The sequence below is a fragment of the Parasteatoda tepidariorum genome, chromosome 2 (genome assembly GCF_982258835.1).
Source record: "Parasteatoda tepidariorum strain Cologne lab strain chromosome 2, Ptep-v5.0, whole genome shotgun sequence".
NCBI lineage: Eukaryota > Metazoa > Arthropoda > Arachnida > Araneae > Theridiidae > Parasteatoda > Parasteatoda tepidariorum.
In genome coordinates this window covers 53652640-53670862 of record NC_141756.1, presented here as the reverse complement: position 1 = coordinate 53670862, position 18223 = coordinate 53652640, and the positions used below count along the sequence as shown (strand labels likewise).

The window sequence follows — 18223 nt, the reverse complement described above, 5'->3', positions numbered from 1 at the left end:
ATTTATATACACAGAGATGCCAACTTGCTTCGGTCAGCGAATAAATATTTTCAAGTGGTAGTATATTAATTGTGATTCTTGGTTTAATAAATTCAATTTAGTAGATTTTTATATACCACTATTTCTAAACAATTCGTAGGCTTATATAATTCACTTTTTTCAGATATGTCAAGCTGAACCTTTCAAAAACTAGCAAAATCTGTCTAATATTTTCAAATTTAGTTTCTAGTAATTTACCGTTGTGACCAGACGGGCAAGCCATGTAAAATTAGCGTGGCATTCAACGTGTTAACATGTTAATCATAACGATAAAGGACAATTATCTGGATTTGTAAACTAATCATCTGAACTTGAAGAAAAAAACTGTTAATCTTAAGAACACAGAATGTGTGAATAAGAAGAAATAAATGAGAAGTCATTTTACTCGTTGACGAAACTTATAACAATTCAAATAGGAAACGGTCCTTATAGCTCTTTATTAAGTTTTCTTTTATTTTTGAAAATTTCACTATAAATGTTAAGATTTATGTCTGGGAACCATGACTGCCACTCTTCAGTGCCATTATTCCTTTTTAATGAAAACATTATTTTTTCATAATCATTGGGAAATGAACAAATAATGATTTAACAAAGCAATAAAAGAATACAATTGGCTTAAATGATTGCAAACATATTTATAGTATTGGTTAATCTGAGTCTACTTGAGAAAAAAATCTTTTACCTGACATTTTGTAATGCTAGGCAATGTTGCGCAAAGATAATTAAAAAAAAATCAAATTTATAGAGTTAGACAGAACATTAATGATGATTGAATAAAAAATAGAGATATGAATAGAATAATATTAATATGATATAATATTAATATGATATAATTTTTTATTAAAAAGTAATCAAGTTATGGATATAATATGTGGGCTATTCTCGTAATAAGATAAATTTTTCATTCACTAGTTACGCATGTTTTTGAATTATAGTTAACAATGCTAGACTGTTTCGATTAGTCAAAAAATAAATTCAGTCTTGAAATTTTTACCCATATTACACTCTTTCATTTTTTTTTTCTGTAACTTTTACTTGATCGCGAGTAAGATGAAATAAAAAATAAAGATCTCTTGTAGAAAAAATAAATTTTCTACAACAATGGATAAATATTCAATATTTAAAGCAAAAAGGTTGAAAAAAATCGCGGAAAGGCCTTTGCATGTGCAATAATTTTTGGAAAAAATGATAATTAATTTTGAAAATAAAAACCTCTAATTAAAATTATAATACAAAATGGGCCTTCCTTTAATGGACATTAAATTTCAACTCTATAGTTGCATTTCTATATTTACTCTATAGAAGATCGAAGAATATGTTTTTCTGTTAATAATTTTTGTGCTAATAATCGAATCGTAATTTATTACATCGAACTTCTTATACTTGTGCCCTTTTCTACACAGCTTCGTAGAATGTAACGTAAAGCTAAAAAAGTGAGGAAAAAATCGCAAAAAAAAGTACTAAAAATTACCAACAACTTTCCGACAATTTAGAATTTTAAAAAGAAAAAAAACTGTTAAATTTATAAACAAACATGGCCTTCTCACCATGTCAAATTTCATCTCTGTAGTTGCATTCCTGCATCCTGTAGTGCAGTGCCCGTATGAATTTTTTTGCTACTAGTTAAACAGTTAATAACTCGAAAATTATTAATTAATAGTTAATTTTCTTTTATTCTATCTTAATTCACGTACATTCACCTAAGTAATTTCAAGTTTCTGAGTCTATAAATTTTTGCACAGCAAAGCAAAATGAAACGTTAACTTAAACATCCAAAACAGCTGCTTCGACCGGCGGCGACCCTTACGACTTTTTATATTGAGAAATATTATATGGAATTCGTGTGTATGACTATAAGACTGTAGCTTATAAAAATTTTATTTACAGCAATAAAAATTATTTTTTTCAATGCGTTGTTACATTTGACGATGAACCATTTGACTAAAAAGTTATTAGTTTTCCATTTGTTTTTATATCATTCTTAATGAGTTAATTCTTGCATAATCTTAAGTTGTAAAAATAAAGTTTAAAAAAGGCATTTTTAATTGAAGCTAGACTCTACAATAAAATTAATTGTATCATAAAATTAGATTTTAAGTAAATCTAAATAGCATCAATAGCTATAATCAGGAAGTAATAAAGAAAAATATGTATAAGATAAATAAATAATGACAATTTTTATCTATCAAACTTTTAATGAGTGTATTTCGCAATTGGAGGAATGAATATTCGTAATTTTATTTCTTCCACGACTTCAGGGGCATTCCACGAATAAGTGAAAGGCATTCTTAGTATTAATATCCGTCGGTCTAATTCTTTTTACACTCGAGACAATTATAGTATTTGATGCTGGAAGAAAACTTGTGTATAATAAATAAAAGACTGAAAACGTTTAAAAATAATGAGTTGAGAAAAACTAGATTTTGTTGCATATATTCCTTGAAAAGCCCCTTGAAGCCAAGTGGCTGGAGAATCGGACAGGAGGTCCGGGGGGACCGGGTTCGATTCTCAGCTCCACAGACACCGACAGAGTACATGCAATATACGTGCTCGTAAAATCTGTAGAATCGAAAGTCCTATGATCAATCACTGAGCAGTACCATTAGTAAAGGAATCTTGAGAAAATTTCCTTCCACTTCAGATTTATGTCTGAATTGAGGAGTCCCGCAGTGGACTGATCGTTGAGACACGGTTCCCAGCAGATCACCGAAGTCAAGCATCACTGGCTGCGGTCAGTGTGCGGGTGGGTGACCACTTGGATCAGTCTGCGTAGGGACCGAGGGTGTGCGGTATTGGTCCTCGTTAAACTGTGCTACCGAAAAGTGCTCGACTTCTCGCGCAGGTCGTCGGGCTACCGAAGCGGGGCTGCCATCCCCTCTGCAGAGGATCAAAATTGTGATGGCATGTCTTCGGATCATCCTCAGGGATGTTTCCCAGACCGTCGCCAATAACGCATTGTGCAGCTCAAGTGCGACGTAAATGAACTACAACTACAACAACTAAATTGAGGAAGTGGCCTCACCAATGAGTGATGCTGCCATCTGTGTCAGGACGTAGTTTTGCCCTTGCGATGCATTCTTTTCAAACGAAAAGTGCGCATTCATGACTTAATTCGCAGGCCATTGACTGGTGAGCTTTGCTTGTACAAGTGTCATTGGAAACAACATGATACCTCTTCTCTCGCCGGCAAAGGGTGTAGACGGAGGAGCATATTAAATTTGCAATTATTCATTTTAATTTAATTTTAACAAATAAGTAGGTGGTAGATATTTACCGTAATTGACAGTATTTTTCGAAATTTGTAAAATACGGTGCCTTTACCCAATCAAAATTAGCGATATTACCGACATTATGTTAGAAATGTAGTTAGAATTTTTTTTTTTTTTTTAAATAATACAATACAATTCCGCAATCAGCATTTTTTTTAAAGGTAGTTAGTATTGTGCATTTGTCTGTTTTTAGCATTTGACTAATATCTATGTTTTTGCTACGTTATGAGAGTTTTTAAGTTCAAATGGGAGTTTAAGAGTTTTTTTGATCATCCAAATCAGTTATAATAAGAATTAATTATAAAAATTATTAAAACGGCAGTTTATTACCGATCCAAAATTTTTGTTTATTTTTATTGTTTTTAACTTTTCAAAAATTTCTGTCGTAGTTCTAAAAATTACCAGGCGTAATTTCTCCTTAAGTAATTAAGCAACGACTTTATTTTCGATTTCTTTTTAAACGCATAATACTATCTAATGATACCCTCATCAAAAGTATACAAAGCAACACAACGTACATGAAATCCGTCTCTTCTAACATTTGTTTTATACTTAATCTAGAAATTTAGGCCTAATTTTCTTTGATTTCTGAAACTGTTTGCTTTTAAACGTAAAAGAAATTTAAAAGCAATGCTATGCACTATCATGATGATTTTTTACTAATATAAAGAACAGTATATTATCGAATGGGATACTATGTTATGCAACTCTGACAGTTTTGTTAAAAAGGAAGCTCTAATATTGAAGAGGTTGTCTATCTACAATTCCCTCATTGTTCTTTCAAATTTTTCCCCCCTCAGCTGCGCTTGAAGAATTACAGATACAATTTTTACCAACCACTCTCTTGAAATAGTGATAACCTTTTTTAAAGTCATATTTTTTCCTCTCTTATTTCAGCTCGCCCATATTTTTTTTTACAAACAAGCTAATTGTTAAAAGTGAAATTTTTTTTCTCGAGACGTTTTAATAATCTGCATTTTAATGTTGCAATCCAGGTTAGCTGCGACTAAACTTTTTACTTTCAGAGTATCGAATATTTACTCCTCCCCTTTTTTTAAAAAAAAAAAAAATTGAAAACTAAATTTAAAAATATTTTTAAGCTTGATAGCAATAAATATTGAAAAGATTACACTTGGGAGACAATTTTTGGATGCGTTTATACAAATACTTGATCTTACATAATTCGGGTGTGGAGATATCAAATCTGAAATTAGATTTGTTTCTAAAGTTTAAAATTTTTTTTTAAATGATATTTTTAGTCAATTTTTTGATGGAATGTACAAGTTTTAAAAGATTATGTATGTCAGGGAGTATCATAAATGTTGCTGCAAACTTCTAGGCGCATTGTGACAAAATTCTAGAGGAGCACATCATCGGGATTAAAATTGCATAAGAACCCGTACCTGGAAATGCCATGCCGTACGCTGAAAGAGGTATGGCATGTTCAGAAGCATGCTTGTCCCAAGTCAACATTTACGCGATCCCTTGTTATAAATGACGTTTTTAAACTTGACCATTTCGATAAAAAAAAAATAGACTAAAAGTGTCATTTTTTAAAAAAAAGTTGTAGTTTGAAGAGAGAAGCAGAATTGAAATCAACGACATTAAAATATTCAAGATCCGTTAAAAAAATCTCAAGCAATAAGAAGAAGAAAAAAACAGTGTTGTTTGAAAACTGCATTGACCCTAACTGTATATACAAACAGTGAGGCGTTTCTACTTCTAACATTTTCCTGTTTTTGATACAATCGATTAAGCAAATGAGAACTTAATCTGTATTTTCTGAACTTGATTCTTAATGTTATAAAAATATATACCTTCTACAATAGACAGCTGTAAGGTACTAAAATAATTGAGAATTAATTAATAAAAATACGGAAACTGTTTAAGAAGAATACTTGCGTAGGTTCCAGAAAATTTGCAATGCAGAAAAACAGAAACCAATTGATCTGAAAATTAAATAAACGGAAATGGATTGGTCGTGTTCTACGTAAACCTGAAAAATTTAACGGCAATTTTTTTTTTTTAATATTGAATAGCTTTATTAGTTAGTTTGTTTCATTTATTTACACTGAATTAAAACTGTGTTAAATTTGGTTATAAAAACATGACCAAAGTTGTTTTCCCAGATGATTTTTATGAATGATAAACGATAAGAAACTCAAGCTAATGAAAAGTAAATTGAATCCGATTCCGATCCAAGATCCGATTGAATGTCATCTATAAAAGGGTAAACATTTTTGTAAGAAGTTAAAAGATTTTATGTAACACATTTTCTGATCAACGATATTGATATGGATGTTTTCTTCAACTAAAATAAATTAGATGTTTCGACTTATTTGAAAAGAAAACAACTGAACAAATATCCCTTTTTTTTTTTTTTAAATAATTCCAAAAACTTTGGTCATGCTTTTATATTTCCATTCCGTAAGGTTGTTTATTGTTAATATTTTAAATTATTATTATTATTATTATTGGGAAAACAGTATTGGAAAGTATGCCATTACACTATTTAAAGTAAGCAGTCAAGAACTGTCAAATGAAAATGGGTTATTTAAATAACACTTCTGCCATTATCATTTTTTCCTTGTGCTTTTTTTTTCCCCCCTAAAAACTTCAAGAAAATTTTTAAAAAAAATAACTGTGTTTAATAATTTATCGATGTTTAAAAAAAACAGGACTTTTTTTAGGTATTTAAACTAAATAAAACTTGTCAGTTTTTCCAGTACAGTATAGCTTAAGTTTTACAAATATAAATCATTAACGAATTGAAAACAATGTAAATAAGTGCTGTATTCTAAAACTTGTTGGCACCTTATTGAAGAAATTACTCAAAAGATTTCCGAATTTATCATCTAGGACTTTTTTTTAAATTTAGTGTGAGTGAAGAATTATTCCGAGTTCCATTGTGCAAAGATCATTTAATTATAATAAATAATATTTGTAGATTAATTAAATAATAATAAAGGAGTTGTCGAGTACTACATAAGCAACTGAAAGACCAGAGAAGTTTATCATTTGCTTATTTTTGCTAATGGGGTGGGGTATGAACAAAGTTTACACAAGACTTAAATTCCCTTAGTGTCAGTAAAGCCTAGTTGGTAGGTGGTTGGGTCTATGTCCAAGAGGTCGTGAGTTCGATCCCCGTCGGCCGAAGACTCCCCGTGCACAAAATGGAGACAGGTGCACGCTAAATCTGTCGGGACCATAAATTTCTCCAAGTTCAAATAACAAATCAATACCTTTAGGGGTGCTGGATTGGAGATTAATCGTGCTCTGGGTTAGGTCAAAATTATGATCTGCGGATGGATGGTGTGTGAATATGTCCTCCCTGTAAAACGAGCTGTGACGTATGTGTGTCAAGTCATATATGGCGCCATGTAAGTCTTCAACATCGCCATTTAAAACATCTGGTTATACATGTAAATAGATTGTAATAATATTTAACTTTTCTCATCTTAAGATTCTGAGATTTTAACTGCTTTCATTTTCATTTCAGATCCTCGTAGTCAGTTTTACGGCCATGCTGTTGTACATCCATCAATATATACAGAAGCTAGAGAAAAAAGAGATCTACACTCTGTTAAGGTGACTTTTTTTTAATTTTTTTATCTATTGGACCGACGCTAGTTGCTGATCTAGTTCAGCCTTAATCAAATCTAGCTTCTTTTAGGGTACTCGGAGGCCAAATTTGGAAACATTTAGTAGTTAGTTATATTAGTTAGTTGTTATGTCATATATATTAGATGTTAGTTGTCATATATATTAGTTAGTTGAATTATGAATGTATTATATATTAAACTAGCATTGAAACTTCAAAAGCAAATTAATTTTAATAAAGTGGGGGATTGGTCTAAATTTTTTGAGAAACATTTTTTTAAAGCTCATAGCTCAGTTTCAAATTATTATTATTATTAAGTTAATTTACTTAGAGAGTAGACGGTGCATTAGACATAATATTGACTTTTACAACTATAATCGCAAAGTCTATTCCCTTGAGTTATATTTCTAGTTAAGAACTGTGGGGAGCTAGAATGGTGACGGTGTCAAACCTTCATGTAATCAAAAAGTACCCCAAGGTAGAATCGAGTTAACGCGTCTTATATACTAGTGTATCGAAATTCTATTATTGTAGTAGTAGTTACACTGCATTACTTCCTGACTATAATTTTATGCGGGATAGAATTCGATGAATGGATATCACTAGTTGATTAATTGCCTTTTTTGAGAAAGATCGGGAGAGCTGTATTAAGATCACGGTTGCGTGCGTGGTCGCTGCTGTGTTGCTATTAGCAGTCGAGTGTGGACAGGCTTCGTGATATGTGATTAAAACTGAGAAGCAACAATGTCGCAGTCGCAAATAGCAAGTCAACTGTTGTACCTTCCATCGAAGTGGGCGTTACTGTCAAGATAGATGTGCACAGATCACGTCCGGGTCACCAATATGGGTACTAGAATGCCGACGATGTCAACCTTCTTTCTATCTAAAGGTACCCCAAGACAGAGCATAGTTAACACTTTTTATATACTAGTGAATTGGAATTGTATTATTGAAGTGGTATTATGCAAATTTTTAAATAGTTTTTTTTTTTTTTTTAAATCCTTAGCTTGTTTTGAGATAGAAGCAAAACTAATTGTTTTGGCGAAATAAAAATAAATTCTTTTATGTTACGTAAAAGTCTGAAATCTGATGGTTTAATTAAGGTTGGCATAAAAAGTTATTGAGAGTCTGGTACCTTCTTGTTGGTGAAAATTGTTAACTTGTTGCTAAAAATACCTTCTTGTTGATAAACTCAAAAAAATGTAATTACCATAAGAATTGTATTTTATTTATTCATTTTGTTATTTCTATGCAATATCATAAAAACTGTCTCTAAAATGCTATTAATGCATTCATTTATATAAATAAATAGCACCTAAAAAAATGCTAAAAACTTAAATTACATATTGTGTAGACCTCAAAGTGTAATGTAAAAAAAATTTTATGAACAAACACATGCATTAATTAAATAAATCACAAAATTAAAAATCTTAATCTATTGTATTCAACTAAAATATTTAATATTATTAAAATTTTCCTTAAAATTAATTTTAATGATGATCTATAAATTAGATGTATAACAAATTATCGAAGCGGGTTGATACAAGAATCTGTTTCTAATGGTTTTATCAAATAACACTTTTTATTGCTGAATTTAGCCACTTTTTAAAATTAAAAATAATTCACGTTTAATATACGCACTTAATTAGAATATAAAATTCTTGCTTATAATAATCAAATGTAAATCAATACTTACATTTACTCCCATGTTCTAAAAACGTTTTTCAGGGATTTTTTAGATGGATGAGGAGTAAACCAACCATGGATTATGATTATGGGTGATCAAGAATCCATGGTTAGAACCTATGCAATCACTATTCATAGCCTAGTCATCTATTATAAGAAGAATAAAAGTGTAGCAATGTGATTCAGTAGTTCTTAGTACTACCACAAGAATAAAATGTTTTATTAAAGACAATCACTTAGGCTGACAATCAAGACTAACAGTCACTTAAATACCGCGTCATCACGCATAGAACTATAATAATGCAAATCATTATTCTTTTATCGTCTGCTACAAGACATTTGTAGAAGAAAAAAAAGAAGCTGAAAATTTGCACATTCGCAAAAATAATTATCGAATATTTATGAGTGAAGTAACAAACTGTGATTAAAAATTTTTTTTTGTAGTTTTCTAATATATTAGCATATATTAATATATAATTATAGCATATATCAAATATATAGTGCATTTCTTGAGTTTTTTCATAACAGAAAATTAAATAATTTCCATGTTCTTTCATGATTAAATTCTTATAATTACCATTATTCATATCAACAGAATCTGTATTTGTTTGTTGCCTCCTTTTTAAACAAATATTTAACAGTATTAATGCATATCGTTATTTTTATCATTAAGTATCGTATTTTAGGTTCGCCGCTTGCATTGACTGTACATATAACTTAAATCTATACATACTACACATATTACATAGTATATGAAAGGCTTTGGACAATTAAAAAAGCCACATTTTCAAATTGTTCAGGAGACCATTTCTGATGAAAAACTTCTCAATTTTCATGTTGGTAATAAGATATTTCTTTGCATTTTGCTGTTATCAAGTGGAAATTCTAAGAAATTGTATAGTACTTATCTGGAAAGAATGAAAAATAAAAGTAAAGCATTTCTTCAATAATAATTTTTTCAGTTGAAATCGTTGGTCATGGAATTCAAGACCAAACAGCATGGTGGGGACAATGCGTTAAACAGTGCACACCGGCCATCTTTATTTTCCAAACAACTTCTTTGGGAAAAGTGTAGCGTTTATGTGTTCCATTTATTCACACGCACTCTATTTGGAACCGCTGTGATGTATCGAGTTATGATTATATTTGTTAAAGTTGGGTTTCACGTTTCATTTTGCTTTGAAAAATCTACAGTTATGAACTAATTAATTGGCTGCAAAAACTCTTATTAAGTTTAAAAAGAAGTAAAATTTTCTTATTTCTTTTCAATCAAACTTCAAGTGAAATAAAACTGGGGGATTGAAAGTAAATTTATTATTGAATTGTAAGGGAAATATCACTGAGTTTTATTTTAAATTGTCTTTGTTTAAATTCAAGGAAGTCAACTGTATATTATATTAATAAGGTCTATGATGCGTGTATTGCATATCTTAAGTTTCTGCCATAAAAATATTTAAGAAAAAAAACAAACTATGAAATGTACTTTTTCTTATGACTTATATATATTTTATTCTATTTGATAGGTTAATAATGAAGAAAAATTAACTATAGGATTTGTAGCATTTGATAGGAATTTTCTATTAGACTTAAGAATGAATAAAAATCTTCTTCCTACTCATTATTTTGAAAAACATCAAGAAAATGATAGCTACATCACTCATTTGCCTATGAAATATGTAAGTACATTTTTTTGTACAGATTTTATAATCTTTGAAATTTTTAATTTAAATATCATAGAAACCATGCTTGATTTTTCAAGTTTTTCCCAACACTGTCATATTTATTATTAAACTCTTTTAGAACTCTTTTTATTGTGTATGTGTCTCTCTTAAGCAAGTGATTTTTTACGTTTAAAGGATCAAAGTCACTGCCATTATCAGGGTCACTTGAAAGGGATTAACAACTCATGGGCAGCAATCAGTACATGTAATGGTATCAGGTAAGTTAATACATAAAATAGTTTTATAAGTACTATTAAAAACACTTTATTTTAAGAATTCATAACTTCTATTGCATCAAAGCATATGTTGTATTTATTCTATTTTTTTTTTTACATTATGTTCTACATGATGAGTTAAGTAGAAAAATAGTTAGTGTATCAAGACAAAAGCATCTTTGTGTCTTATAAGCAAAAACGTCTTATAAAAGTGGCAAAGGGCAAAACAAACTATTTTCTCTGATACTTTGTTGGCATGCATTTGTGACTATTATTTAGCATTGAAACACCTTATAACTTGCATGTAAGGTCAAAGTAAATTAAAAGCTTGTAGAAGTATTATAGATACAGATGCAGAAAGTTGTGTAGGGACACACAAAAGGAATAACTAAATTAACTTAGAAAGCAATTGGGTTCATCACACGTTATTGTTATTTAAACTTTAAAAAAAAAATCTAACTACCTCTTAACTACTACAAGTGAATTTTTGTTTTGATATTTTTTTAAAATAATTTCTTTTTTTTTCTTCCTTTGATTCTAATTTTAAATAGTTTATTTTTTATCCATTTTAACTAGTTTGTAAAAACATTTCCCTAATAGTATTTTTTTTTCTTTCTTCAGTGGGGTTATTTATGATGGTAATGATTTGCATTACATTCAGCCAGATCATAGATATGACGATGAAAGACATCTGGTCTTTCGAGCTTCTGATTCAGTGCCTCAAAATTTAACTTGTGGTAAGTTTTAAGAGATCTTACTTCATTAACATTTTCTTAGATTAACATTTTCTTACACTAACATTTCGACTTATTTCTTCTTCCCCAAATATTAAATGCCATAAAAGTCTCTTTTCAAAGTGCTCTAGCAGGATTTTAATTTTGAGAAATGCATGCATTATCAGTTTCTTAAAAATTACTTAATTAAGACTGATTAAATAAAGTAATAATAATTTTATGAAAACCCTATAAAAAGTTAGTGCAATTTTTTTAATTTCTTTGACATGTTGGATTTTCTAATTTTTATTTTAAATAATTCCATGTCTTCATTGGATCTATCCATCTGCTACACCTTTGCTTTTTTCCATAAACCTGTAATGAAAAATTTCATTCCTTGGTTCTATTTATTCCATGCAATATTTTTTTTTTACTTAAATAATAAAATATTACTTATTACAATAATCACAAGGTTTAGTTCTATCATCTATATATTCACTATCATATCATAACTATATATTCAAATATTATAAATAAATTGATACAAATCTTTAAATGCTTTGACATTGTATTTGTAATTTAGGTTACTCAGGTTCCTTAGATACTCTAGTCACAAATCCTGTTTTTGATAAACTAAAAAGGGTAACTATTTTTTATTGTTTTCTATAAAAAGTGTATAACCTCTAATGTTTAAGAAGAATTTTTCTGAGCAAACATTTTATTTTTAGACCAAGCGATCAACTGTGTTACAAGCGCCGTACAAAAGTAATGAAAAATCCCGTTTTGTGGAGCTCATAATTGTTAATGATAACAGAGAAGTAAGTAATTAAAAGAATTGCTAAACTATATCTTATTTCTGAACCTTTGTAATTCATTATTAGGGCAAAAACCATTTTATTTCTTTATTTTGTTACATATTTATCATAATTTTTTCAAGGAAAGAAGAAGACAAGGAAAGAAAGAATTTTTTCAGACTAGTTTTATGTATGATTTTTTTGTGATAAAATGTTGCATTAAATATTATTGCTGTGATAAAATGTTACATTAAATATTATTGCTGTGATAAAATGTTACATTTTTATGATAAAATGTTATATTCTTTTAATTTTTGCTTAATTATTTTTTGCAATAGAAATTATCTCTATGTAAAGAAAGCAATATAAAATCTCTTGTTAAATTATTAGGCATTTATCATGTACAAAATCATATTTTTATAAGAAAATGCATATTATAGATTAATAAAACAACAAGAATTGAAGTCTTTCAACATAGGAATATATTTCTGGATTCAGATATTTAAGAGAAAGCTTAAAATTTTTAATTATTCTTCATGTCATAAATGGTTAGCTTAGAAATTAATCTGGAAAATTTTTCATTCTAATCTGTTTATTCTTTTTATTTAGTTATGTTTCATTTATTAATTTAGTTTGAATTTACATAAATGAAATAATGCCTAGTTGAAATTAGAAATTATAGAGAATGAGGCTATAGCACAATTATGTGTAAAATTAAAAGTAAAAAATATATATATTCTTTAATTGCCAATAAAATTACTCTTTGATTGTTTTTTTTTTAATCTTAAAAAGGTTTAATTAAATCTTATTATTTATTTTTAGTATAAAGAATTTAACCAAGATAAAAAGGCTGTTTTTGAAAGAAGCAAAATTATTGCAAACATTGTGAATGGGGTAAGTTTTAATAAAGTCTTTGATTTAAATTTGCAGTGAAACATTTTCACTTTTTTACATCTTTTTCTTTTAAAGCCTTTAACTCTTCTTAAACTCTTTTCACACATAACTATTTGCATTACGGTTTATGTGAGACACATATAACTAAACTCAACTTCTTGAAAGCAACAAAGGTTTAAACATGCTTCCTTGTAGGAAATGTATAATTATTATAGGGCATGGAGTTAAAAATGTAGAATTGTACAAACACCTATAATTTTAAAAACATTGCAGGGAATATCATATATTAATTAAGCAGTTCATATATATTACATTTCATAATATTTTAGAGCCAGTAAAAGTTTCCAGCTAAGTGGACACTTGAACTTCGAACAAAATTGCTGAAATGAGTATTTTAAGATTCACCAAATAGAAAGAAGAGTCTGAAAATATTTTTAAAATTCATTTAATATTTATTTTAAAAACATAAAGACTCCAATAATTGATGCTTGTGTAAGTTTTTAAATTTGGGACATTCAATATGACAATATTCAACTATCTATCAGTATTTTACTGAACTACAAAGAATCTAGCATTGGAAATTTTGCTACGAAATTTAGCAGTTAATAATTCGTATACTTATTTTCATTTATTAAAATTTTTTTTTAAATCCATATTTTACCCTATATAGTTTTCTACACAATATCAAAATTCCATATTGTTTCTGAGTATTTTGTGCGATATAATACAACGGAAAGTTGAAGATCTTGAACAGTATTAGTGAAGAAAGTTATTTTTTTGTAATATCAAGACTCTATGTCACTTTGTTTAATATTAGTTTTTTTTTAAAAAATTGCAATTTTATTTCAAGCTTTTTTTTCTTCTACATTCTAGAGTACTGTCTATGATTTTTTGTGTAATTTCATAAAATATTTTTTTATTAATAAGGTTTATCAATACCTGATAGCCACCTTGTCTAATAGGTACAGATTCTTTATCTCCAAGGTTTAGACCTAGGTTAAATTGCCTGTAATAAAAGCTGGGTGTCTAATCAAAGTGCATTTTTGGTGCTCATGTTTTAGAGTCCATTTTATTTACATTTCTCCAAGATTTTAGAGCTAAAAAATTCCATGCACAGTTGTGACTGGATTACCACAACCAACTATTTGTTCTTCCTACTAAACTGTGCATTAATGTAGTGTACAGTGCAGAAAAAAATGGAGAACCCTGAATAACTTCAAATCTAATGATCAGATTTTCACCTACTCAATAGCTTGTATTTTTATTGCTATTTCCAGAGTGATAGTTTTTCCAACTGGTATTTCTGCACCTTTGGTTAAATGGTTGAATTCAATAATCACATTTCTTTCTTTATTTTTTTCCAGCTCTACGCCCCATTAAATATATTCATTGCTCTTGTTGGTGTGATCGTATGGTCCGATCATGATGAAATCAAGTTGTCATCTGATGGGGATGCAACTTTAGCTAATTTTTTACATTATCGACGAGAACGACTTGCTCAAGAACATCCAAATGATAATGCTCAACTCATCACGTCAGTATTTTGATTTCTTTCATATATATTCTTAAAATTTTAATATGATTTTAACTATGCCATCTTTATTCTTTCATTATTAATTTAACTTATGGTCATAATTACTATTTTAGATCTTTGACATTCGATGGTGGTGTTGTTGGTAAAGCTCTTAAAGGTCCAATATGCACTTATGAATATTCAGGAGGCGTTAATATGGTATTCAGTGTTTTCATGTTTTCCTAATTTGAAAATAAAAAATATTTAATATTGAAAATTTGATGTTATATGATTCAAAATTGTCAATGTTAGTCAAAGAAATGATTTATTTATATTAGAAATGTTTATTAATTTATATTATTGTTAAATTCTTCTTTACACATTTAAAACATTTTTTTATTTAAGTCTACAATAAATATTGATGCATAGGGTTATATTCAGTGTTCTTTTCAGTGCTAAATTTTAATGAAGAAATATTTTTTCTTCAATATTTTTAAAAATTTAATTTTAAATACTTTATTTTTTGTCAGTTTTGACTTTCCTTTTTCTCAAAAAATCTACAGAATTTTAAAGTGTGTTAATTTTTGTTTTTACTCGGGTTTTTATATTTTATGTAATTCATGTTTTGACTTAAGTTATACAGATGATCTTAAATATTTGCTTCTTTATAATCAATTTTAGTTTTAATGTTACTGAAATAACTAAAAAATATGTTTGAATATAAAATGACACAAAAGTTAAATTGATTAGTTAAATTATATGATTAATTTAAGTTATATTTTAAATTGTTTTCATGCTATGTACATCTTTTTAGAATGAAAAATTAATTAAAAAAATTTAACAGAATTTAAACTTAAATTTTTGTTTTAAAAAAATTTCAATATTTAAAATTATTTGGAAAGAAATCCCAAATTATTGTGAAATGATTTCTACAAATTCATGAAAAAAAGAACTTTGCATGATTTAAGGATCACAGTCATGTTGTTGGGTTGGTTGCAACAACCATGGCACATGAACTAGGACATAATTTTGGAATGGAGCATGATACTGACGAAGAATGCCAATGTCCTGATGAAAAGTGCATCATGGCTCCTTCTTCGAGGTAAAACAAATAACATATCTTTTGAAATGGAGTTTTCATGTGTTCTAAACCTTTTCTAATTTTTATATTTTCTTTGTTTTTAGCTCTACCAGTCCTCGACATTGGTCATCCTGTTCCATTGAGTATTTAGAGTTAGCATATTCTCAGGGAATGGATTATTGTCTTAAAAACCTTCCAACTGCAGTCATTGGTCCAGTGTGCGGAAACGGCTTTTTGGAAGAAGGTGAAGAATGTGACTGTGGCTTGAAAGAGGTATTATTGTATTATTTATTTGAACTTTCATAATTCAATGGAACTTTATCAAACATTTTAGTAACTAGTAGAAGGGATTTCCTTCTCTTTTGTGATAATCTTCATTTTCACCAGTATAAGTAAAATAATAACAGTGTTTATGAGCAATTATGAAACTACATATTTTTGCCTTTTATAAATTTCAGTTCTGTGACAATCATTGTTGTAATGCCACTTCATGCATGTTGTATGAAAATGCTACTTGCGCTATGGGAGGCTGTTGTGATGTTGACACATGTCAGGTAAAATTGACTAAATTATGAATTTTTCTAATTCCGTTTAATATTGGTACTTAATGTGTTTTATAAACTTTGATAATACAATCTATCAATAGATACTTCATTTAATATGCTCCAGGCTTAGTCTATGTAATCGTATTTGATTTTTTTTTTTATAATTTATGTTTTGTATAGTATGACTGCTCCCGATTTTTGTGCTATATTTAACCACCTAATTTTAGTTGCAGGCACTGTTGAAATCGCAATAATGTTATAAAACATTAGTGCCTCAATGTTCTTTTAAAAAAAATAATAACAATTCACTCTGATTTCTGAATTGCATGACTTTTGTATATATATTTTCGTCAATAGGACCTTTAAAATTTTTTTGCAATTTTTAAATGTCAATATACTAATATGCCCTTTTTTCTATGTTTTTGCAAAGTATATTTTTCATTATTTTATTTTTCTATTTTAATCTGATGAAAATTTTAATTGGAGATAAAAAATATTTAGGATTATAAATTGTTAGAAGAAAACTTTATAAGTTTGATATAAACTATATCTTATAATATTTCTATGAAATAGATTTATGTATTTTTGTTGCATGAGTTATAATCTCCATGATACTTTTCATTAAAATATTTATTAATATAACTTAGATACATTAGTAATTAGTGTAATAAGTATAATTTAATAAATCATTATTTATTTATGTTTAGTATTTTCTATAATGCAGAAATATATTTGTAAGTCATTAAAAAAAATATTATGTAATACCCTTCCTGACCATATTTATTTAAAATTAATCTGTCAAATCAGATTCTCTTATAAACATAAATTTATATCTGCTATTATATTTATTTATTGTTAAGCCTTGTAGTTATCCTTATTTTTTTCTTTGAAATAGTAATAGATAGCTTAACAGAATTGGTTACATTTTATTTCTAGGTGAGAAAAGTGGCAACTCCTTGCCGAGCTTCTATTTCAGAATGTGATCTTCCAGAATACTGTGATGGTCTTTCAGAGTTCTGCCCATCCAATACCTTTCGCCAAAATGGGGGTCAATGTGGAAATGAAAAAGTAATTTATTTGCTCTAAATAAATGTTTAAAAAAAAGGTGTTTTTTTTTTACCTTTTATTAATGTTTATATTTGTTTCAGGCCTACTGTTATGATGGTAAATGTCAGTCTCATCAGGATCAATGTAAACTTCTCTGGGGGCAAACTGGAAAAATGTCTGACTTAAGATGTTATGAGCAAAATTTTAAAGGCAATGTTAACGGCAACTGTGGTTACAACCGAGTGAACCAGACTTATAAAGCATGTCGAAAAGAGTAATAACTTTTGTTTAAGTTAATTCAATTCTTATCAATACGTAACAAAGTACCGTATATCCCGGTGTATAAGTCTACTTATCAAAGTCCCAATAGTTTACGAAAATCAGCGAGTTTACTTATGCGCCGATAATAGAGTGGATGTTCGTAGATCGTGAAATATCTATGCGTTATAGGCAATGAGATTAATATGAATGACTCTGTATCAATTTACCCCTTTTAAAATTTGTTTTTAATATGTTATATGCAATTTTGCATTTTATCTGCTAGGCAGTCTTTCATACCAACATACCAGAAATCTCATAATCAACAATAGAGGGTCGACTTATGCAATGGCTCAACTTATATTCCAAGATATACGGTATATGCATGTTTGTGATTTGCAGATTATAATTAAAGAAATAAAAGGATTTCAGAATAATAAAAAAATACTAATATTTTAACGAAGTCGGCAAATTTATTTAAAAAATTTAGTTATTTTTTTTAAAAACAAGGACATGTAGGCTTTGTTGCAAGTTACTTTTAGAACTTTTGAAGAAAAGTAATAAAATTATTTATGCAGTAAACAATTTATATATAAGTATGAGGGTTATGTGATAGCTCTTTCTTTATCTTCTTCTAATTCTATTCTATCCCATCTTTGTAAAGTGAATTTCAATATTCACACAATTCTAGAAATGTATATTACGGCAACCAATAGCAAATTATTTGTAAACAAAATTCCAGTGTGAAATAAATCATTTAGGTCTGCTTTAAATATAAAAAAACCTAAAAATTGCATTTACAATTTTAAATCTGTTTATAAGGCTATAGTCAACTTATAAAGAATTG

The 18223-nt window shown here is 28.4% G+C and overlaps 1 protein-coding gene across 1 annotated transcript in view; it reads left to right on the top strand.

Moving 5' to 3' along the window:
- LOC107441299 (zinc metalloproteinase-disintegrin-like MTP8) overlaps window positions 1–18223 on the top strand; it is an 89832-nt gene that overhangs the window by 61609 nt on the left and 10000 nt on the right. The window contains exons 2-15 of the mRNA XM_016054510.4: window positions 6808–6896; window positions 10119–10271; window positions 10452–10534; window positions 11153–11268; window positions 11828–11886; window positions 11973–12062; window positions 12861–12932; window positions 14297–14466; window positions 14580–14664; window positions 15414–15547; window positions 15631–15799; window positions 15985–16080; window positions 17008–17139; window positions 17220–17392. Of these exons, the coding sequence (XP_015909996.1) occupies window positions 6808–6896; window positions 10119–10271; window positions 10452–10534; window positions 11153–11268; window positions 11828–11886; window positions 11973–12062; window positions 12861–12932; window positions 14297–14466; window positions 14580–14664; window positions 15414–15547; window positions 15631–15799; window positions 15985–16080; window positions 17008–17139; window positions 17220–17392 (1621 nt within the window). The remainder of the gene's footprint in view (window positions 1–6807; window positions 6897–10118; window positions 10272–10451; window positions 10535–11152; window positions 11269–11827; window positions 11887–11972; window positions 12063–12860; window positions 12933–14296; window positions 14467–14579; window positions 14665–15413; window positions 15548–15630; window positions 15800–15984; window positions 16081–17007; window positions 17140–17219; window positions 17393–18223) is intronic.